General features: G+C 42.8%; 1 protein-coding gene and 1 long non-coding RNA gene across 3 annotated transcripts; one reads left to right on the plus strand and one right to left on the minus strand.

The window, feature by feature from the left end:
• Positions 1-2,694: 2,694 nt before the first annotated feature.
• LOC5520782 (calpain-B) lies at positions 2,695-21,822 on the plus strand. 2 transcript variants are annotated; one of them, XM_048730594.1, is made up of 21 exons: positions 2,695-3,069; positions 3,395-3,693; positions 4,711-5,045; positions 6,144-6,312; positions 7,113-7,193; positions 11,042-11,133; positions 11,979-12,056; positions 13,588-13,776; positions 15,048-15,186; positions 16,120-16,343; positions 16,746-16,791; positions 17,120-17,185; positions 17,739-17,796; positions 17,916-17,937; positions 18,033-18,054; positions 18,503-18,571; positions 18,921-19,005; positions 19,703-19,819; positions 20,592-20,650; positions 21,197-21,239; positions 21,531-21,822. In XM_048730594.1, the coding sequence occupies exons 2-17, from the start codon at positions 3,427-3,429 to the stop codon at positions 18,981-18,983; spliced, it is 1,920 nt and encodes a 639-aa protein (XP_048586551.1). In that variant the 5' UTR covers positions 2,695-3,069; positions 3,395-3,426; the 3' UTR covers positions 18,984-19,005; positions 19,703-19,819; positions 20,592-20,650; positions 21,197-21,239; positions 21,531-21,822. The 2 variants fall into 2 exon arrangements, with proteins under 2 accessions (XP_048586551.1, XP_048586552.1); XM_048730595.1 differs by lacking the exon at positions 17,916-17,937.
• On the minus strand, positions 15,026-16,182 carry LOC116604045. The gene is made up of 2 exons (XR_004290883.2): positions 16,048-16,182; positions 15,026-15,892 (listed from the first exon to the last, which is right to left on the minus strand). It is a non-coding gene; the product is annotated as an uncharacterized LOC116604045 (long non-coding RNA).
• Positions 21,823-23,511: the final 1,689 nt, after the last annotated feature.

Here is a 23,511-nt window from a genome sequence, read left to right on the forward strand (position 1 = left end):
AACATCGCCTATAGACGTTTGCGTACTGAGTGGAAAATACGCCGTCTCAAACGAGCAGCGCGCGCTATTTCTAGACATACATTTTACCAGTGTTGGTGTTGTAAAATTAACAAATTTTCCAAAGTTTTCCATAGTATTTAGAAAATACGAAATATGTCATCTCAAGGTCAAATTGTTTCGGAATCATATGAGACGTGTAGCGCCGCCGCTGAGATGGCGTATTTTTCTAGCTTGTGCGTGAGAACTTGCAACCTGTGGTTAGAGCTAGGGGGGGTTGATGCCCTGCCCATGAACACTTAGGATGGAGCGTGCGCAGATAAAGAAAATTAAACACAGCTCGCGCGTGCACCCGAAAAGAGCCCCGTACATTCTCCAGAATCGATCCCGAGAATCTCGGGATCGTTTCGGGCGTATCGAGAAACACTTTTCGGGACCCGAAAAAGTTGCCCGAAAAGTCACCCGAGAAGTTTTCGAGAGTTTCGGGCGCAATGCTCGTCATGTACACACTAGGTGATATGCGCAGTGTTTGTCATGTACACACTAGGTAGTGTGCGCAGTGCTCGTCATGTACACACTAGATAGTGTGCGCAGTACTTGTCACGTACACACTAGGTGATGTGCGCAGTGCTTGTCATGTACACACTAGGTGATGTGAGCAAAGCTTGTCGTGTACACACTAGGTGATGTGCGCAGTGCTCGTCATGTACACAATAGGTGATGTGCGCAGTGCTCGTCATGTACACACTAGGTGATGTGCGCAGTGCACGTCATGTACACACTAGGTGATGTGTGCAGTGCTCGTCATGCACACACTAGGTGATGTGGACAGTGCTCGTCATGTACACACTAGGTAGTGTGCGCAGTGCTTGTCATGTACACACTAGATGATGTGAGCAAAGCTTGTCGTGTACACACTAGGTGATGTGCGCAGTGCTCGTCATGTACACACTAAGTGATGTGCGCAATGCTCGTCATGTACACACTAGGTGATGTGCGCAGTGCTTGTCATGTACACACTAGGTGATGTGCGCAGTGCTTGTCATGTACACACTAGGTGATGTGCGCAGTGCTTGTCATGTACACACTAGGTGATGTGCGAAGTGCTTGTCATGTACACACTAGGTGATGTGCGCAGTGCTCGTCATGTACACACTAGGTGATGTGAGCAAAGCTTGTCATGTACACACTAGGTGATGTGCGCAGTGCTTGTCATGTACACGCTAGGTGATGTGCGCAGTGCTCGTCATCATACTAGGTGATGTGCGCAGTGCTCGTCATGTACACACTAGGTGATGTGCGCAGTGCTTGTCATGTACACACTAGGTGATGTGAGCAAAGCTTGTCGTGTACACACTAGGTGATGTGCGCAGTGCTCGTCATGTACACAATAGGTGATGTGCGCAGTGCTCGTCATGTACACACTAGGTGATGTGCGCAGTGCTTGTCATGTACACACTAGGTGATGTGAGCAAAGCTTGTCATGTACACACTAGGTGATGTGTCTTCGCAGTGCTCATCATGTACACACTAGGTGATGTGTGCAGTGTTCGTCATGTACACGATAGGTGATGTACGCAGTGCTTGTCTTGTACACACCGGGTGATGTGTTCAGTGCTCATCATGTACACACTAGGTGATGTGTGCAGTGCTTGTCATGTACACACTAGGTGATATGTGCAGTGCTTGTAATTTTTACAGGCTTTCATTTTAATTGACGAGCTTCATAAGGGAATCTATCGATGAAGACCATGGAAATTTTTTATACAAATCATAACAGCATCACAAAGGAATGTCCAGCGCTATATTTCTGTGGCGCCAAGCATTTTCGCCGCCCAAGGGACCTAACAGAACGACGCCGCGACGGTAGGAAAACGTAACAAAAACAAACTTTTTGTTACGTTTTTTTGTTACGTTTTTGTTTAGCGATCCAAGAGATCTATCGCGATTTATGCGATTATATGAAAACTCTCCCTGCGATCGAGTTCGGTAGTGTAGAAAACACTTTCAGAGCTGTTGCGATCGTGCGGTCAAATTAGCTGCGACCGTGATAATAATTTCAAGGATATGTTGAAAGAATCCCAGCAGCTTCAAGCGATTATCTGCTGTAATTGGTCAAATTGTCTTTGTCCAGACACAACCAGACACTGCGTGTCGCGGTGACATGCCCTGCAGTGCGCTGCGTGTTGCGCCGTGTTGCCAGTGAAAACACCGCAAGAATTGCTGGCGAACGTTGACGAATGTTTGTACACCATGTTGGGAGATGCTGCGAAGTATTTCCTTTGTCTTGAAGCCAGTCGAGTAAGACTTCGCCAGCAATGCGGAGCTGTGTGCGCTGTTTGCGCAAGGCTTCAGACTTATTAATATTTATGACTATGACAAGCAACGTATTAATAGATAAATAGAAAAACTTTTTTATTTATTGATGTATTACTATCGTGTTTAAACAACAATATTACCAAGTTTGTTATTTTTCAATGTTGCCTTTTTAAAATAATAATGAAATAGAAAATACCAAATGAGCATTTACTGACAATTATTAATTGCTTACATGGAAAGTTTTTTGCGACGTAAAGAGATGCATTTTTTAAAATTATTTTTATGTATTTCTGAAAATCTTTCCACCTACTGCGGCAAGCTTTGATTAGCCAATCAGCAGAGGCGTAAAACCACACAGTTTTCAACAAATCACCACTATGGAACAAAGCGATGTTGTCTTGGCTGAACAGGTACTACTAAACGAGACGGAAACTTGCAAAAAACGACATAAGTAAAGTTAGAGCTCCCTCGAAATTCCTCCTCATTAGATTATGCAATATAGCACTACACTGTCCCTCGACGAGGATGAGCAACTAGGGTGAGAAAAGCCACCCTTGGCAAATTACCATTGTTATTAATATGAATGAAACATAAATATTTGGATAGCGGGAAAGCTTGCAACGTGCGAGAATTGCCCTGTTTTGTTGCAATTGTTACGGATTATAGGCTTGTTCAGAAAGTAAGACTGGGGATTATAGAAATTGACGAACGATGTGTACAGGATTTTTTGAATGACTAACACAGCTAACACAGGTAGAAAATCGATTATAAATCAATTCTAATATGTCAATACTTTACTAGTTATAATTTCACGGGGATGTCTTATTGGATTTTTTTGTCAGACGGTATTTACAACTTATTGACGACTCGTAGAAAATGCTGTAATAATTGTGAAAAGAAAGGAAATTGCCCTCTTGTTACCAGATGCTGTGATAAACCGAAAAAAGGTGGCTTATCTACCACAATAATGCAATTTTCTGAAGAAATGTAGTGGAAAATGTAGTAGAATCTTTTGTTTGTGTAGTCAATTTGAGTTTGTTTTACAAACACTTGATGGGGTTCTTTTATCATGTGACAGCACTTGACTGGTTTCCTTGACGTGGAATCAGCATGAAGCGTTATTCTTTCGCCGGTTCTGGAACGAGTAGTTTTCAGAGCTCTTCGACGGGTAGCTTTCAGAGCTCTTCGAAGAGTACTTTTCAGAGCTCCTCGTTTACTCGCACTCGTTCGCGTTCTCACTCGTCCAGCTCAAATTTATGGAGTAGCAGCCTTAGTTCTACGTCTAACTACTTCGAGGATCCGGAATTTCCAGCAAAGGACGAGTCCGTGTTCCATTCCAAGAAACCACCGAAGCCATTTGAATGGAAGCGACCATGGGTGGGTATATTCTTTTTTTTTTAAGATCGATATAAGTAAATTACTAAAAGGTCGAATGTTGTTGGTATTTTGTAGTTTTGCTGTAACAACCTGCACTTACAGGTATAAATAAAAGCACGAGAATATTATTATGATAACAAGAAAAATAGTGTTTTACACATAGTATCTTCGTATGACTTTAACGAAATATAAATTTTCAGTTGTAAGCAAAATGTTACGCTGTCATATACGCTCTTGTTGTACGTTAATGTCATCAAAATTCAACGAAGTTTATAATCATCGCATACCTCATCGTCTTTTCTATGTACAATGACACAACAAACTTATTGAATTAGCCTGCGGATTAAAACTATAGAAGTTATGTATGTGGCAACACTAGATTCTCTTTAACTTTTGACACAATGATTAATGAGATAACTGTATACAACGCTTGTAATTAGGTAAACACGTTGCTCATATATACACGCCTAGAAGCGCAGTGTTTTTTATTATGGCTTTGAAAGTAATCAAAGGATTATGAAAATTCAATCCTGTGGTGAAACTCACGACTCTCCGGATCCCTTGTTAATGCTTGATATATTAAACTAAATTTTGAAAAGATGAAAGGTGGAGTAGAGCAACCTCTTTTAAAAAAAGCAAACGTCTGTTCACTCCTTCTACCCCCCCCCCCCTTCCCCAAGACATCTCTGTAGGAAATCTGATCTAGTTTAGCTTAATGTATTCCCTGGCATCACCGAAGGAATAGAAGTTTTCCTTAACTCATTGTACCCCCCCCCCCCCCCCGACATTTCTGTAGAAACTCTAACACGTACTGTACAACCCCCTGACATTTCTGTAGAAAATCTAGCACTCACTGTATCCCCCCCTCTGATATTTCTGTAGAAAATCTTGCACTCACTGTATCCCCCCTCTGATATTTCTGTAGAATATCTAACACGTACTTCACACCCCCCATCTCCCCGACATTTCTGTCGAAAATCTGACTCGTATTATCCCCCCCCCCTGATGTATCCGTAGGAAATCTGCAGCGAGCCTCGGTTCTACGTGGACGGCGCGAGTCGGCTGGACATCAAGCAGGGGGTCTTGGGAAACTGCTGGCTCCTTGCCGCCATGTCAGTGCTGGCTCAACACAAGCCGCTGGTGGATCGGATAATGCCCGAGGGCGTGTACGAGGCGGACAGGTTTTCGCCCAGGTACACGGGCAAGGTTGTGTTCAAGCTGTGGCAGTACGGGGAGTGGGTGACGGTTATTATTGATGATCGATTGCCGACATACAAAGGCAAACTGGTGTTTGTCCACTCACCAGAGAAGAACGAGTTCTGGTGCGCGCTGCTGGAGAAAGCGTACGCAAAGTAAGTTTATTTCTTAAAGAGAAACTTGTGTTTGTCCACTAACCAGAGAAGAACGAGTTCTGGTGCGCGCTGCTGGAGAAAGCGTACGCAAAGTAAGTTTATTTCTTAAAGAGAACCTGGTGTTTATCCACTAACCAGAGATGAACGAGTTCTGGTGCGCGCTGCTGGAGAAAGCGTTTGCTGCAATGTTATATCTTTCTGTGAATGTGCGTTTTTACAAGTATTGGAGTTGTCGTGTTACCTATCTTTGCTTTTTTGGTGAGAAAAAAATAAGAGTTTACAGTATAACCATGTTAATTAGAACTCAGTAAACGTGAATTTCCAACTACACCCTTCGATTTGCTCCTAGTTTTCAGGCTTTTTTACTCGGAAGATTCGAACTTAAAATCTGGATAAATCGAACTAAAAGTCCAAAGCCATTGGACTATTGTTAACCCTGTTGTTATAAGAGGTACCAAATACAAGGATCTTTGATGGCACTGCTTTATTGAGAAGAAGGGTACTGATTAAAGTGATGAAGTGAAGTGAAGTGAAGTGAAGTGAAGTGAAGTGAAGTGAAGTGAAGTGAAGTGAAGTGAAGTGAAGTGAAGAGTGAAGTGATGAGTGAAGTGAAGTCAAGATTTTAGTTTGAGCGTGAAAGCCCTTTTTATAAGGCTCGGTTCGGGGTGGCTCTCAAGGTTCTCAAGGAATTATGTCCTGTTTACGAAGGATGTGTTTAAATTAGAATCTTTTGAAAAGCTGGGAAGAAACGTTTTGGAGTACCGTGGGATTCCTCTGAGCTGAGCCTTTCACAAATATTGATTAATATGATGAGCTGACGTAGGGGAGTTTCCTAACAAAAACATCTTTGCAGATGTGACTACAATTCTAACTCTATATTTCCGCTAGGGACTACAAATAACTAAAACTAGCTTCATAACACTATTATTAACGTCATCAATAGTCCTCTTTAATATTGACTTTATTGAGTCGACAACGAAACCATATCAAAAAAATTCAACGACAATGCAAAAACACATAAAATAGAAAAAAGTTATTAGCTGTTGACATCCATCATACTAGACAGAGATTTAATATTTATATATAATTTGTCTGTAGGATCCACGGGTCTTATGAAGCCTTGAAAGGCGGATTGACGGGCGAGGCTTTGGAAGACTTCACGGGGGGTCTGTCAGAGGTGTTTGTCCTTGAGGATGCGCCCGCGAACCTATTCCAAATAATGCAGCGGGCTGAGAAACGATCGGCTTTGATGGGATGCTCTATAAACGTAAATACAAAGATTATTATCGTTATTATGCGTCATTATGAGCATAACCACCACCACCATTACCATCATCATCATAATTTCTACCACCACCTTCATCATCGCCATCATCACAATCACTACCAACACCACCATGATAATCATTGTTCCCACCACCACTATCATAATCACCATCAACATCATTCCGACCTCCACCACCAGATAACGATCATCATCATCTTTCCCACCACCACCACCGTCATCATCATCAACATCATTACCACAACCATTACCATCATCATTACCACCACCATCATCACCGTCACCTTCTCACCATCATCACCACTACCATCATCATAATTGTTCCCACCACCACCACCGTCATCATCATCAACATCATTACCACCATTACCATCATCATTACCATCACCATCATCATCATCATTACCACCATTACCATCATCATTACCATCACCATCATCACCATCACCTTCTCACCATCATCATTCCCACCACCATCATCACTACCATCATCATCATCGTTCCCACCACCACCACCGTCATCATCATTACCTTCTCAACATTATTATTCCAACCACCACCACCGTCATCATCATCATTCCCACCACCACCATCATCACAACTACCATCATAATCATCGTTCCAACCACCATCATAATCATCGTTCCAACCACCATCACCATGATCAACAACACCATCATCATCATCATCATCAACAACACCATCATCATCATCATCATTAATAACACCAACAACAACACCATCATTATTATCATCATAACCACTTTTGTTCGATATTCCAGGCATTTGCTGGCGAGATCGAGACTGACGCCGGGATGGGTTTGTACAAAGGCCATGCGTACAGTATCACTGCCGTCAGAAAGGTACGATCAGCACCGCGCAACCTTGGCGCAACATCCTTGATACAAACTACTTGACGCAACAACCTTGGCGCAACATACTTGATACAAAATACTTGACGTAACAACCTTGGCGCAACATACTTGATACAAAATACTTGACGCAACAACCTTGGCGCAACATCCTTGATACAAACTACTTGACGCAACAACCTTTGCGCAACATACTTGATACAAACTACTTGACGCAACAACCTTGACGCAAAATACTTGATACAAACTACTTGACGCAACAACCTTGACGCAACATACTTGATACAAAATACTTGACGCAACAACCTTGGCGCAACATACTTGATACAAAATACTTGACGCAACAACCTTGGCGCAACATCCTTGATACAAACTACTTGACGCAACAACCTTTGCGCAACATACTTGATACAAACTACTTGACGCAACAACCTTGGCGCAACATACTTGATACAAACTACTTGACGCAACAACCTTGGCGCAACATACTTGATACAAACTACTTGACGCAACAACCTTGACGCAAAATACTTGATACAAACTACTTGACGCAACAACCTTTGCGCAACATACTTGATACAAACTACTTGACGCAACAACCTTGGCGCAACATACTTGATACAAACTACTTGACGCAACAACCTTGACGCAAAATACTTGATACAAACTACTTGACGCAACAACCTTGGCGCAACATACTTGATACAAAATACTTGACGCAACAACCTTGGCGCAACATACTTGATACAAAATACTTGACGCAACAACCTTGGCGCAACATCCTTGATACAAACTACTTGACGCAACAACCTTTGCGCAACATACTTGATACAAACTACTTGACGCAACAACCTTGGCGCAACATACTTGATACAAACTACTTGACGCAACAACCTTGGCGCAACATACTTGATACAAACTACTTGACGCAACAACCTTGACGCAAAATACTTGATACAAACTACTTGACGCAACAACCTTGGCGCAACATACTTAATACAAACTACTTGACGTAACAACCTTGGTACAACATACTTGATACAAACTACTTGACGTAACAACCTTGGCGCAACATACTTGACACAACCTACTTTACGCAACAACCGTGGCGCAACATACTTGATACAAACTACTTGACGTAACAACCTTGGCGCAACATACTTGATACAAACTATCTGACGCAACAACCTTGGCGCAACATACTTGATACAAACTACTTGACGCAACAACCTTGGCGCAACATACTTGATACAAACTACTTGACGCAACAACCTTGGCGCAACACCCTTGATACAAACTACTTGACGCAACAACCTTTGCGCAACATACTTGATACAAACTACTTGACGTAACAACCTTGGTACAACATACTTGATACAAACTACTTGACGTAACAACTTTGGCGCAACATACTTGATACAAACTACTTGACGTAACAACCTTGGCGCAACATACTTGATACAAACTACTTGACGTAACAACCTTGGTACAACATACTTGATACAAACTACTTGACGTAACAACTTTGGCGCAACATACTTGATACAAACTACTTGACGTAACAACCTTGGAGCAACATACTTGATACAAACTACTTGACGTAACAACCTTGGCGCAACATACTTGATACAAACTACTTGACGTAACAACCTTGGCGCAACATACTTGATACAAACTATCTGACGCAACAACCTTGGCGCAACATACTTGATACAAACTACTTGACGCAACAACCTTGGCGCAACATACTTGATACAAACTACTTGACGCAACAACCTTGGCGCAACATACTTGATACAAACTACTTGACCCAACAACCTTGGCGCAACATACTTGATACAAACTACTTGACGTAACAACCCTGGCGCAACATACTTGATACAAACTACTTGACGTAACAACCTTGGAGCAACATACTTGATACAAACTACTTGACGTAACAACCTTGGCGCAACATACTTGATACAAACTACTTGACGAAACAACCTTGACGCAACATACTTGATACAAACTACTTAACGTAACAACCTTGACGCAACATACTTGATACAAACTACTTGACCCAACAACCTTGGCGCAACATACTTGATACAAACTACTTGACCCAACAACCTTGGCGCAACATACTTGATACAAACTACTTGACCCAACAACCTTGGCGCAACATACTTGATACAAACTATCTGACGTAACAACCTTGGCGCAACATACTTGATACAAACTACTTGACGTAACAACCCTGGCGCAACATACTTGATACAAACTACTTGACGTAACAACCTTGGAGCAACATACTTGATACAAACTACTTGACGTAACAACCCTGGCGCAACATACTTGATACAAACTACTTGACGTAACAACCCTGGCGCAACATACTTGATACAAACTACTTGACGCAACAACCTTGGCGCAACATACTTGATACAAACTACTTGACGTAACAACCCTGGCGCAACATACTTGATACAAACTACTTGACGCAACAACCCTGGCGCAACATACTTGATACAAACTACTTGACGTAACAACCTTGGAGCAACATACTTGATACAAACTACTTGACGCAACAACCTTGGTACAACATACTTGATACAAACTACTTGACGTAACAACCTTGGCGCAACATACTTGATACAAACTACTTGACGTAACAACCTTGGTGCAACATACTTAATACAAACTACTTGACGTAACAACCTTGGCGCAACATTCTTGATACAAACTACTTGACGTAACAACCTTGGCGCAACATTCTTGATACAAACTACTTGACGTAACAACCTTGGCGCAACATTCTTGATACAAACTACTTGACGTAACAACCTTGGCGCAACATACTTGATACAAACTATCTGACGCAACAACCTTGGCGCAACATTCTTGATACAAACTACTTGACGTAACAACCTTGGCGCAACATACTTGATACAAACTACTTGACGTAACAACCTTGGCGCAACATACTTGATACAAACTACTTGACGTAACAACCTTGGTACAACATACTTGATACAAACTACTTGACGTAACAACCTTGGAGCAACATACTTGATACAAACTATCTGACGCAACAACCTTGGCGCAACATACTTGATACAAACTACTTGACGTAACAACCTTGGAGCAACATACTTGATACAAACTATCTGACGCAACAACCTTTGCGCAACATACTTGATACAAACTACTTGACGTAACAACCTTGGCGCAACATACTTGATACAAACTACTTGACGTAACAACCTTGGTACAACATACTTGATACAAACTACTTGACGTAACAACCTTGGAGCAACATACTTGATACAAACTACTTGACGTAACAACCTTGGCGCAACATACTTGATACAAACTACTTGACGTAACAACCTTGGCGCAACATACTTGATACAAACTACTTGACGTAACAACCTTGGCGCAACATTCTTGATACAAACTACTTGACGCAACAACCTTGGCGCAACATACTTGATACAAACTACTTGATGCAACAACCTTGGCGCAACATACTTGATACAAACTACTTGACGTAACAACCCTGGCGCAACATACTTGATACAAACTACTTGACGCAACAACCTTGGCGCAACATACTTGTTACAAACTACTTGACGCAACAACCTTGGCTCAACAAACTTGTTACAAACTACTTGACGCAACAACCTTGGCGCAACATACTTGATACAAACTACTTGACGCAACAACCTTGGCTCAACAAACTTGTTACAAACTACTTGACGTAACAACCGTGGCGCAACATACTTAATACAAACTACTTGACGCAACAACCTTGGCGCATGACTTATCTAAATATCTAATAATTATTATCCCATAAGGTGTTCCTGTCGACCCGTGGAGGGGTGGAGCTGATACGCATTAGGAATCCTTGGGGAGACGAGAAGGAGTGGACGGGAGCCTGGGGAGACAGGTAATATGACTGCTACTAAAACAAAATAGCGCACGCTACCACGGGCTAATGTTTTTGGCATTCCTAAATCAACAATTCAATTGAGAAAAAAGTGTGTGTTAGAACGGCACTTCAGGCCTTTAGTAGTAATTGACGTAGCTCGCGCCCCTGGGATATCCATGGATTAATCATAATTTGAAAGAACGAGTGCGAGTTGATTGTCGGCAGGGAAATTAAGGTTTATGCGTAGGCTATAAGATTGGAAGGAGGTCAGAACTTCGTAGAACAGGAAACACTAATGGATTGTTGACATTTTATTCTGCTAACTCAATAACAAACTAAATTATAATTTTTTTCAGAGAAAATGAAATTAAATTAGCCATTCAGTGATTTTGTTATCGCACATTCTTTCATATCAGTCTTTCATTGCCATCGTATGTTAAGTCTCTCATATCAGTCTTTGATTGCCATCGTATGTTAAGTCTCTCATATCAGTCTTTGATTGCCATCGTATGTTAAGTCTCTCATATCAGGCTTTCATTGCCATCGTATGTTAAGTCTCTCATATCAGTCTTTCATTGCCATCGTATGTTAAGTCTCTCATATCAGTCTTTGATTGCCATCGTATGTTAAGTCTCTCATATCAGTCTTTCATTGCCATGGTATGTTAAGTCTCTCTTATCAGTCTTTCATTGCCATCGTATGTTAAGTCTTTCATATCAGTCTTTCATTCTCTCATTCTCAGTCTTTCAGTCTCTCTCTGTCCCTGTTGCTATGTCACCACTTTATTCGAACAATACATTCATAGCTTTAATTGTGAATCGTTTGATTCGTTATATAGTAATGTGGTTATGAACTAATTCCAGATCACCTGAGTGGCAAGAGTTGTCACAAGATGAAAAACGCTCGCTTGACCTGGAATTTGATGTTGATGGTGAATTCTGGTAAGATTGCATGCCTGGTGGACACTTAATGTTTCGAGGGAGAAAAGGGCTGTACAAAACCTTTTTTCAATCCCATCATCCCACTTAAACTTATAATAAAACAAAATGGTTCTATTGAAGTTTTCGAATTTCGAGCGGCGCAAAAAACCGTCCGATAGTGCCTGGAGTTTTGAACTTTTCTGCAAGGGTTCCGAACTTATTATTTTCAATATGAAATAAAGCCAACCAAAACTGAGTGTCATTTCTTCTTTTGTTCCTGAGAACACCTTAAAAAAATTGTTGTCTTCAGGAAGCGCGTGCTACACAGTCTCCGCTGCCATAATTTAGGCAGCCAAAAGTACCATCAACTCTACCTGCATTTTTTACTAATAATTCCAAGTCATACATAATATAACCACGATCCTAGCCTCTTTTCATTGCAGCGCGCCAAAAATGTCTTTTTCGTCGTAGTTTATAGTTTTATTTTACCTCGGTCACCATGGTATTACAATCTCCTTCGGCGACGAAACAGAACTAATCATTCACTCGTGCCATAGCATAACTTACAAGAATTCATACACGCGTGCATGGCAATTTCATCACTGCTTTTGAACAGAGGGTCCCCAAGAGACCAAGTGACCCGAATAGACCGAAATTTTTTTCACCCTACGTCATAGCGAGCTGTGCGTGGCGTAACCGTTTAAGACAGGCCTGGGATCCTGGTTATTGCCTCCCCATTAATGCTCGGGTACCTCAGGTTCCTTTGTGTTGTACAGTTCGCTAGATAGCGGTGTTGGGGCCGAAATCTCCAGCATAGCCGTAAAAGCTTTAGCTGCCATACGGTGATTCAGCGCCACGTCTGGATGTATGGTCTGTTTTTTACTGATTTTCTTTCCAAGTTCAAAACTGGCCCAGTTCGATCCATGGCGAATGCCTTATCCCTTTTTCGTTTATTTTCCTAGGTGAAACCGAACTTTTATCGATCTGAAAGTTCGATCCTCTGTAACAGAACTATTGCTTACCTTTTTTCAGCTTATCATTTATACATTGATAGAATTACGTAACACCATTTGTACCTCCAATTTTTTATATCACAGTTCACGACCGTATTTCCTAGCCTGTAAGTTGTTCATGATCTTTTGGCGTTTGTAAGCCCCCTGCAAACTCCCACAGCATAGTTGATAAACACCTGGCGAGACGCTGGCCCGACAATGCTGGTGTCGTTACACCATGTCCAGGGGCTTAGCACGGGGTGGGTCACTGGGGGCACGTGCCCGCCTCCAATATTTTGAAAAATAATTAGGAAATTACCAATAGTGGCGTGGCTTTGCCTCCAATATTTTTTAGTGTTTAGGGAAAGTGCCCCACCGCCTTGCCCTATATTTCGAGGCCTGCTACTGCTATAATGTTGGGAGATGCCTGTGAAATTGTTCGCCAATATTTCCTTTGTCTTATCTACCGAGAGAAGCGCTCCAAGCAATGCTTGCCGATAATAGCCCTAACTGAACGGGGCTTAATAAAGATTGATGTAGATTGTCATTCTCTTTTCTAGGATGTCGTTTGAAGATTTTAAAAGCCACTTTGATAAATTAGAAGTGTGTATGCTGGATGTGGAGAACGCAATCGACAAAACGCAAATCTCATTCAACTCGAGACTCGAGAATGGCTCTTGGCGAAAACACGTGAGCGCAGGAGGCTGCCGGAATTTTCTGGAAACATTCCACACCAACCCACAGTTCAGGTATAGTTCAGGGCTGACATTAGCAAAGGGGCTAATATAACAAAAAGGATAATATGTAGGTTAGCGGGTTCCCTGTGGTGCTACACATAATGGGTCTGATGGATCTATCGGTTCTTTTCCAATTTACGACTATGTTTTGACCACGAGGAACAGAAAAGATGGGGGAGGAACAGTCCCGGATCTCCCAGCTAGTGAATATCACACATATTCACTCCATTCTTAGGCCTGTACACAGGATTGCCTGAGGGTGAGGAGAGGGGGGGACGTGCGTAGGAAGAGTGCGTATGGGTATCATATGGACAAAGCGTAGTATTTGAAGATCCTTGATAAGAAATGGCCGCCAAGGGAGAGGGGGAGGGGAGCGCACCCCCTGCGCACCCCCCTGTTTACCCCCCGCGCACCCCCTGTGTACCACCTGCGCACCCCCTGTGTACCCCCTGCGAACCCCCCGCATACCCCCTGTGCACCCCCCTGTGCACCCCCTGTGCACACACCTGTGCACCCCCCTGTGTACCCCCTGTGCACCCCCTGTGTACCCCCTGTGCACCCCCTGCGAACCCCCTGCGAACCCCCCGCGCACCCCCTGTGTACTCCCTGTGCACCCCCCTGTGTACCCCCTGCGAACCCCCCGCGCACCCCCTGTGTACCCCCCGCGCACCCCCCTGTGCACCACCTGTGTACCCCCCTGTGCACCCCCCTGTGTACCCCCTGTGCAGCCCCCGCGCACCCCCTGTGCACTCCCAAGGCACCCCCCTGTGCACCCCCTGTGTACCCCTGTGTACCCCCTGCGAACCCCCCGCGCGCCCCCTGTATACCCCCTGTGCACCCCCTGCGAACCCCCCCGCACCCCCTGTGTACCCCCCTGTGCACCCCCTGTGTACCCCCTGCGAACCCCCCGCGCACCCCCCGCGCATCTCCTGTGCACCCCCTGTGCACCCCCTGTGCACACACCTGTGCACCCCCCTGTGTACCCCCTGTGCACCCCCTGTGTACCCCCTGTGCACCCCCTGTGCACTCCCTGTGCACCCCCCTGTGTACCCCCCGCGCACCCCCTGTGCACTACCAAGGCACCCCCCTGTGCACCCCCCTGTGTACCCCCTGTGCACCCCCCTGTGTACCCCCTGCCACCCCCTGTGTATCCCCCTGCGCACCCCCTGTGTACCCCCTGTGCACCCCCAGTGCACCCCCCTGTGCACCCCCCTGTGCACCCCCAGTGCACCCCCCTGTGTACGCGCCTGATTCTTATCTCTTGCGTTCCTTCATATTCGCAGGATAACACTTCATGACGGCAATGAAGACGAGGACAACTTGTCTACTGTCGTGATCGCGCTTATGCAAAAAGACAGACGCCGCTCAACTTTGGCGAACCCTATCGGCAGCAACCACACCATCGGCTTCGCCCTGTACAAGGTTAGTAACAGAGTGACAAGTAGAGTGATCTGTGAAGGCACTGGCTTCGCCCTATACAAGGTTAGTAACAGAGTAATGAGTAGAATGATCTGTGAAGGCACTGGCTTCGCCCTTTACAAGGTTAGTAACAGAGTGATGAGTAGAGAGATCTGTGAAGGCATTGGCTTCGCCCTGTACAAGGTTAGTAACAGAGTCATAAGTAAAGTGCTCTGTGAAGGCACTGGCTTCGCCCTTTACAAGGTTAGTAACAGAGTGATAAGTAGAGTGATCTGTGAAGGCACTGGCTTCGCCCTTTACAAGGTTAGTAACAGAGTGATAAGTAGAGTGATTTGTGGAGGCATCGGCTTCGCCCTATACAAGGTGAGTGACAGTGATAAGTGGAGCGATATGAAGTAATGTTAACTTTTTAAGGCAGGTAATCAGCCATCCAGCACTATACGAACGGTGTAATATGGGATAACCATTCCCTGAACTTCCGCGTCGTCTTGTGTCAAGTTGACCGGCATGCTTTAGACAACATGACCTCCTGACCTCATGACCATTTCCTCCACAGCCTCGCTTGTTGATGTTTGCCCAACTGCTGATTATTCATTCCTATTATACCTTTAACTCGTTTGTCGCTTGGAGTTCACTCTGCACTCTATCTCCTATAAGCGATTTACTCTCCGGGTTAGGGTGCGGTGATGATTGCTGCATCTTTCAGGGCCTAAAATGAATAGATTTTGCATATCTCTTAGACCAGCTCTCCGAGTGCGTATCTAAGCGCGGAGCAAGTCGCGTGCATTGCTGCCAAAATGCAATCATTTCTATTAAAGAATTGCAAGTTTGCCATTTTGCTTATAATATTTATGCGTGCCGTACCTCCGCCGGCTCGACCCTTGCCTAACCGATATCGAGTCTTTGCTACGCATACTGAAGATAGTCTTTTTCTAGATTGACGTCATCACCAAAAGGAAGTACGGCGTCTCACGGCTTGATAAAGAGTACTTCCAGTTTAACAAGTCTACAGAGCGCTCCACGTTCATCAACAGTCGTGAGGTCGTGGGCCGATTCGAGCTTGCACCAGGCGAATACGTTATCGTGCCCTCTACTTTCATACAGAACGCAGAAGCAGACTTTCTCCTAAGGATATTTTCAGAAAAGGCCGTGTCTTCGAGGTGAGGTTATCAAGGTGTTCCGTGACACAATAACGTATGCTGCGCGTGTTGTGTGGCAATCTTATAGAGAGTTTGTTAATAGTTTTACGAAGTAATGTGTTGTGTTGAAGTATAACAAAGTATGTGTTGCGTGCCAGTGTTTCAAAACATGATTGAGAGTGTTACGTAGTGTTGTTTGACAGTGTTACATAGTGTGTGTTGTGCGACAGTGTTACAAAGTATTTGTTGTGTGACAGTCTTTCGTTCTATTACGCGACATTGTAAAATACATTTCTTGCGTGACAGTGTTTACATGTGTGTGTTGTGTGACAGTGTATGAATTGAATGACAGTGTTAAAATGCGTTGCATCACGCATATCTTGACTCACGGTATCTTGACTTTGCTGAATTTTTCCCGATTAGTGCACTGACGGAGTCCACGTTTTTCGGTTCCTTGGGAATCGACCAGGTAAGCTCGACCGTTGACAGATACTATTTTAAAAAAGGTTGCACTCAAAAATCGAGAAGAATCCATGTAGCGTTAACCCGAAGTGTTCATGGGTAATAAAAAAAATATTAACCGTAAATAAAAACAAATCTAGCGTTAAAAAGCTGTTGGACATTTTATGTTCCTTTAAACAGTGGGAACATTCTTATGGCTTTCAGAGACCATGACTCAACACCATTTATATGTACATATGAAGCACTGAGGGTTAGCACATGGATTCTCGAGTGGGGGTATCTATAGACAAACGATGAAATCACGCATGGGTAAAACTCGCCAAACTTTGCTTTAGGTCGATTTAAAGGACATGAATGACGCAGAGAAATTCCGGGTTTTCTTCGACAAATTCGCAGGAGAGGTAAATTGCTTTTTATCAATCTTCATCCCTCCCTTGTCTCCATTTTCCCTTGCGTCCAGCCCTGAAACAAGTCTCTCGTATACAAAGCTTGTGTCTAACCCCTTCCCCTTTTTTATTTCATTATTCTCTTATTTTCTTATTTTTTCCGACATAACGGAAAAACCCTGAACATGCGCACTTCGAAGAGATAGAGACAAAAGATACAATTTCTTACAATGGCCATCAGTTCCTTGTATTCCGGACTGATTTTCCCTTTTCTAAACACACTAATAATGTTAGGCCGAAATTCACATACCCAGATTTTGGCTTTTCAATATTTTTTTTCTTGATCATCTTTGCGCTATGTATGAGTTCAAGGACGAAAAGCTCAAATTTCAATGACACCTAGCAAAAAGTCACATCAATTTAAAAAAGTTGAATTTGATATTTTATTTGATATTTCTCACTAAGTACTTATGGGAATTTAATGTGAAATTAGCTTGTTGGAAAAGTCATGTCTTTCTGTCATGTCGTTTTTCCTACTCCCGGCTGATTAAAATGTTCATATCACTAGGCAGAAGAGATAGACGCCGTTGCTCTTCAGAGGATCCTGTCTATAGCTTTTTCACGAGGTAAAGAGAGATGATAATGTATCTAGGATTGTATTTAAGCATGCGCTGTGTATGTATATCCAACAGGGATGATTTGTACTTATCTTTCTATATTTTCGGCATTTCCCGTATTGACGCAGAGTTTCGTCTTAACGTTGCCAGGTTAGTGTGGCCGTGTCTTTTTTAAACACCTTATGATGATTATGATTTTTGTTATCCTTATAATGATTCTATTTGTTTCTGTTTCCTACCTTTAGGGCTATTGTCAACGTGTTTGATGTATCCTTTGATCCTTTATCTATCAATGAACACAATCGCACTCTTTTATATATTTCTCTTGTCCTCCAAGCACTCAGAGGGAGGGGGGACACCAAGGGCGTGTCTTATTCCCCAAGACCGCCATTTTATCCGTGACTGCGCACGCCCCACACCTCCCATCCCCCCAATCAAATTCTTGCAAGACACCAGGCTCCACTCATTCACATTTCTTATTTCCTTTTTTTCTCTGCAGTCCATTTCTGTCTCTTTGCAGCTCTCTTCCAGCTATCACTCTTCTCTTTCGCTCCTAATTATTTCCACCTTTTTTTCCACCTTTTCTTTCCATGGTATTTCAATCTTCCATTTTATTTTCTGTCTTCTCCTTTTTCTCTCAGTAGTTACCGTCCTTCCTTTTTACCTCTAATTAACGGCTCAAGGCGTTGTATTAAAGTCCTTGACAAACCACTAGGAGAACCACAGTGGCATGCTGGGATACGAGGAGTTTCTGCTAGCTTATCTCAGAACAAAAGAGTGCATGGTAAATAACATGATACTTTTTCCTGGCATTTTAAGGGCATGTTTTTTACTCGTGATTCCGGGATGAAAATGATTAGAATAGAAAAAGCGCGCGTTCGTTCATCCCGCGTTCCCATTTCATAATGGAATGGAGGCCATTCCACCCATTCAGCTACCTGTAGCCGAATGACTTGAATGCCATTCTGAACATTCTCTACTTACCATTCCCATTCTAGAACGATAGGAAAAAACGCGCCCTGACACTATTGAACAATTTGGAATCGGAGACGTAAGATGCCTACTGGAAGTAAATCTCCATGGATGGATTATGAATTTAACATGAGTTTAACATTTTAAGTTCTTGCTTCTAGGCAATCTTCAAACGTTACGACATCGACGAATCCGGAAGCATCGAAGCATTCGAGTTAAGATAAGCGCTGTTCGACGCCTATCCAAGTAAGTGATACTGCACGGGCTATTTTGCCTACTGGTAGCCTGGGGGCGAGGCTACGAGTTATCATTGTTTTCCTGTAAGATGAGTGTTATGATACCGGGCCTCCTGTGTACATCCGTGTCCTTACAAGGATCCGCCATCTTGTTTTTTCGCTTGTAATAAACCAATCACCACAATAAGAAAGATGTAGTGTACACGTTGGCACACATGGAGTATAAAGCCCTGTGCAAACTGCGCCAACACCCGCCGGCATTGCTGGCGGATTCTTTGCTCGACTGACCACAAGACAAAAAAAAGTCAGAAAGTCCATTCCTATTTTGACATTTCCTTTGTCCTATGCTAAAAGGTGCTGGCGCATTTTGCACGGGGCTTAAGGCCCGGTGCAAACACCGCATACATCCGCCAGCAAACAGCACCAACCTTTCAGGCGAGACCCTAGACAAGAGCCGAAGTGCTGGGCTGTTCGTACACCGTTGGGAGCTTTTGTGAAGCAGTTCGCCAACATTTCCTTTAAACGAGCGTAGCGGTGCCAGCATTGCTGGCCAAGTGCTGCAGAATATTCGCCAACGAACTACCTTTTGCACCACCAACAACCTTTATGCACCATCTGTTTCACTTGTGTTACTCCTCGATTAAACTTTTGCATGTTATAACCAGTGTTGTGTATTGCGCTAACTCTTTCGCTAACGATTATCGTAGAGCTTTCCCTCAGTCAAGAGGTCCTGCAAGCCATCAACGCGCGTTTTAGCACCGGCGATGGCAAAATCAACGTGGATGACTTTGTGGAGATCTCATGTCGCTTTGATAGATTTTACAGTGAGTAGAGCATGGAAATTGCTTCGGTATAAGCTAAGGGTTTTTGGAATTATCACTGATGCCCGTGTTTGATATTTCCTGATAATTCGCGCAGTATTCTTGAATAGAACAGAATTTCCAAGGGCATACAACGAGCCCCCTCCCCAAAACACGTTAAAATGGCATATTTCGTCGTTTGAATTATGTTCTGATGTGAAATCCATTTTAAAAGTTGCTGGGAATAAGTTATCTGTTCCACCATACCTTTTTTCTCCAGGCCAGCATTGATTAGACAATTTTTCCCCAACCAGCAGTGGTGAGGCATTTTAGCACATGAAAAATTGCCCTTATACCGTTCAGGACGATTTTTTTTCAAACAACCGCTCCATCGCCCAAAAAAATATTCCCAGAACAACCAGTTCGACTCCACAAATTTGCCAGCAGAACCATTCGGGACGTTTTATTTTCCCAGTAACCGAGGGGTCGAACATCTTCCCAGGCAGCAAAAAAACGGGCTGCGGAACAGAAATTTTGCCGAACAGATCCGTTTTGTGCCCTTGAATTTATTGAATTAGCGGGTCCGTTAGATGTATTGTAAGACCTTTGAAGACTCGTAAAGCTTTATATGTGAATTTAATGCTCGCAGAAATTCCTGAAAATCTAATTTTGTTATTGTCTTGAATATTCAAAGCTTCAATTTTTTCACTTTTACTAGTATGTGAAAATATTCAAGTAATTTTTTGATACTGAAAAGTGTTATTTCTAATGTGTAACGTGTCTAAACCTTTTTCAGGACTCGTCAGTATGTTTTTGAACCCTGATGGAAGTTCGATCACACTTACAACAGAACAGGTAAGAGCACATCCGGTATGTAAAGGAAGAGGTATGTATCAAACAGGAGCATACATGATTAAACTAGCTCAAGTTAAAAAAAAGAACTCTGAAAAATAGTGCAGTACGTGTATGTCATTGTTCGATAATAAAAAAAAGAGGAAATTCGGGGGGGGGGGGGGGTGGTGCGGGGGGGAGGGGGTAGAGCTTATTGAATATTTTGCGTCTCAGTGGGGTCACCGATTCGAGGCAGGGCGCTAATTGGGAGTTTAACGCTTTTAAGAATTTATTGTACGTACGCACGGCCCATTTTTCTGGTCGGTAGAACAAAAGTGTTAGATAGAATATAAAGAAGTGGATTATAATGACGCTAATTATTTCTGTGAATAATAAAAAGGTTTTTGTGTTTTAAAACTTCTAAAATGTGAAACGTCCCAAGAAAAAGTTCGAGATCCCCCTATAAACGAGCGTCGCCTACTACTCCCTAATATCGGCTTAGATTGGAATAAAAGTCTTGCTTAATGTGGAACTCGTCACTGACGCTGTGTTTCTGCGTTCCTTGTGCAGCTCGTAAGGACAGGGATGAGCATGTGAGGCGCTGAGGAAACAGGTGAAAATTTTTTTGAATGATTGATTCCTGTTTTTGTATACCACACTTTCTGATGGTTTCAGGGATTTACCGACCGACTGATTGACTGACCAAAGTAAGTAGAGAAAACTAGTAGCCAACCCAGCGATCTTCAAAGGATCCAGACTCTATAAAACGGGCTGGACAAACCAAGAGTGCATAATACAAATAAAACACTCATCAAAATAGTATAGCCCGCTTATAAGACCTGTGGACCCGCCCTTGTGCGCGTTTCCCCTCCTACAAACATGAATTAATCACCTTTTTCTTTAGGCCTCTACAGATCACACACCAGTGAGGAAAAATTGACTGGCTCAACCCCCTTAGTCTTTCGCATTGGCATGTTTCGGGCAAAGTAACGCGACCAGCAAATAATGGCAAGAGGACAAGCGGAAGTATTTTATTACCGCAAGGCCTACTATTTGAAACTCGGGTACAAATAGCTTCTGGTATCCAGGGTACTAATGAAATTTTGTATGAAAAACACGCGATTTTTTAAAAGCAATTAGCAATTCTAAAAATGGCGGTTTTAGATAGTTTGTACTTGATTAGACAAATCTTTCATCAAAGATCACGATAAAATTTCAAAAAATTCCAACCAGTAAGAAAGACCGAAGCCCATTGTTAAGTCCCTCCCAATAACCTGTAAATTAAAAGGTACACAGAGCGTGGGGGGGGGGGGGGGGGGGGTGACGACAGGCACTTCAATGTGATTCATGAAACTATGTGATTTATGTAACCATATTCAACAAAAACAAAATAGGTGTTCTTGAAGTGTTGCTACAGATCACTCGAGCGAAGTTTACAGAATGCCACAGATAGGCCTATAGAGGATTTTTAGACCTTAACATTTATAAGAATTCTAAATAAAGTCGAGAAAAACTTGCGTGCTAAATCAATGCTGTCTTGTATCACAGAAAAATTAGGTTTTCATGAAATTCAATTTCGCGAAATTGAAGCTCAGTGAAGGCCGCTGTATTTAGTCAGCAGTAGCTTTCCAACAGAGCTGGTCCCATCTCTAATCGTTGCTGTGCTATGCTAGCACAAGTTGATGTTTGCTTCTTTTTTCATAAAAAAAAAACGGCTTTGCATATTTAGAGAGTGCCCTAGGAAATCATTAAGTATAATTAATTGTTTGATTTACGGATGTTTTCAAGCAAAGATGAATTAATGGAGATTTTTGTTTGGCTTTGCACGGGTGAGAAAATAATTTTCTAATGAATCACCGCAACTCTCCTAAATGCGGTCTTTTCTGAGACCAAATTGGGATCAAAATTGGGATTGATTTGTTTAGCTTTGGGGTGAAAAAAAACTGTCGAACTGGGTGGAGAGTGATAAGGTTGTGCCGATTTTTTCCATGGATATCGCGTAACATGTAAGCAATTCTTTTTCCTGTGTGGTATTTTGTGCATTTGGTGCCACAGGGCGATTAAAATTTGTCTAAGAAAGCGAGCTATTATTTAGGTGAAGAGAACTTGCTATCACCTTGATCGTTGTGTTTATTTTGTATTTATGATTTTTTTAAACCCTTTCACTCCTGGGTACTTTTGAGCAAAATTGTAAGAAAAACAGACTGAAAACAGAAACCTCCCCCCCCCCCTATTTCAAGTCCAACACTACCAGTTAAGTTAAGCTACCGCTGAAGTTTCCAACAATGCACTGCGGTGCCTTTTCTTTCTAGCGGCGGCACTGCTACAGCCTGTTGCTTACAACAGTTTTGCTTGTAATTTGCTTAAAAATTGCAGCTTTTTCGCATCTGGAGAGTGCCTTAGGACATCATGAAGTCTTTTTGGGCATAATTAATGCTGTGCATATGGTTGTTTGCAAGCTGAGGTGGGATAATTCCTTGTTTGGGTTTCACGGAGTAAGAAAGGAATTTTCTAATGAATGGCCTCATACTCTCCAATGTGGAACATCTTTGCTTCCTAACCTTATTAAAAAATTGTTTAGGGCTTATTCTGGGCTTACTCTGGGTTCCTTGGACCTGGAAATGTTTTGTTTGGCTTTGGGGCAAAAAGACTGTTATGATTATAGGGGAGGAGTTTGCCCGCCTCTCTGTCAAGGTGTTTCCAAGACTCCCATTATACAGTACAGGAGGCATGCATATAGCCTGGACATAGAGACTCGCTTCTAATGGAGGTTTTAGCATTGATTATTGTGGCAGATGGATGTAAAATTGAACCTTATGGAGCGCAATAAAGGTTTCTATGTGTGCCCCTTGATCTGTGTTTGCTTGTCTCTATTTGAAGTTCGG

The sequence above is a fragment of the Nematostella vectensis genome, chromosome 7 (assembly GCF_932526225.1).
Source record: "Nematostella vectensis chromosome 7, jaNemVect1.1, whole genome shotgun sequence".
In the NCBI taxonomy this organism is placed as follows: Eukaryota; Metazoa; Cnidaria; class Anthozoa; order Actiniaria; family Edwardsiidae; genus Nematostella; species Nematostella vectensis.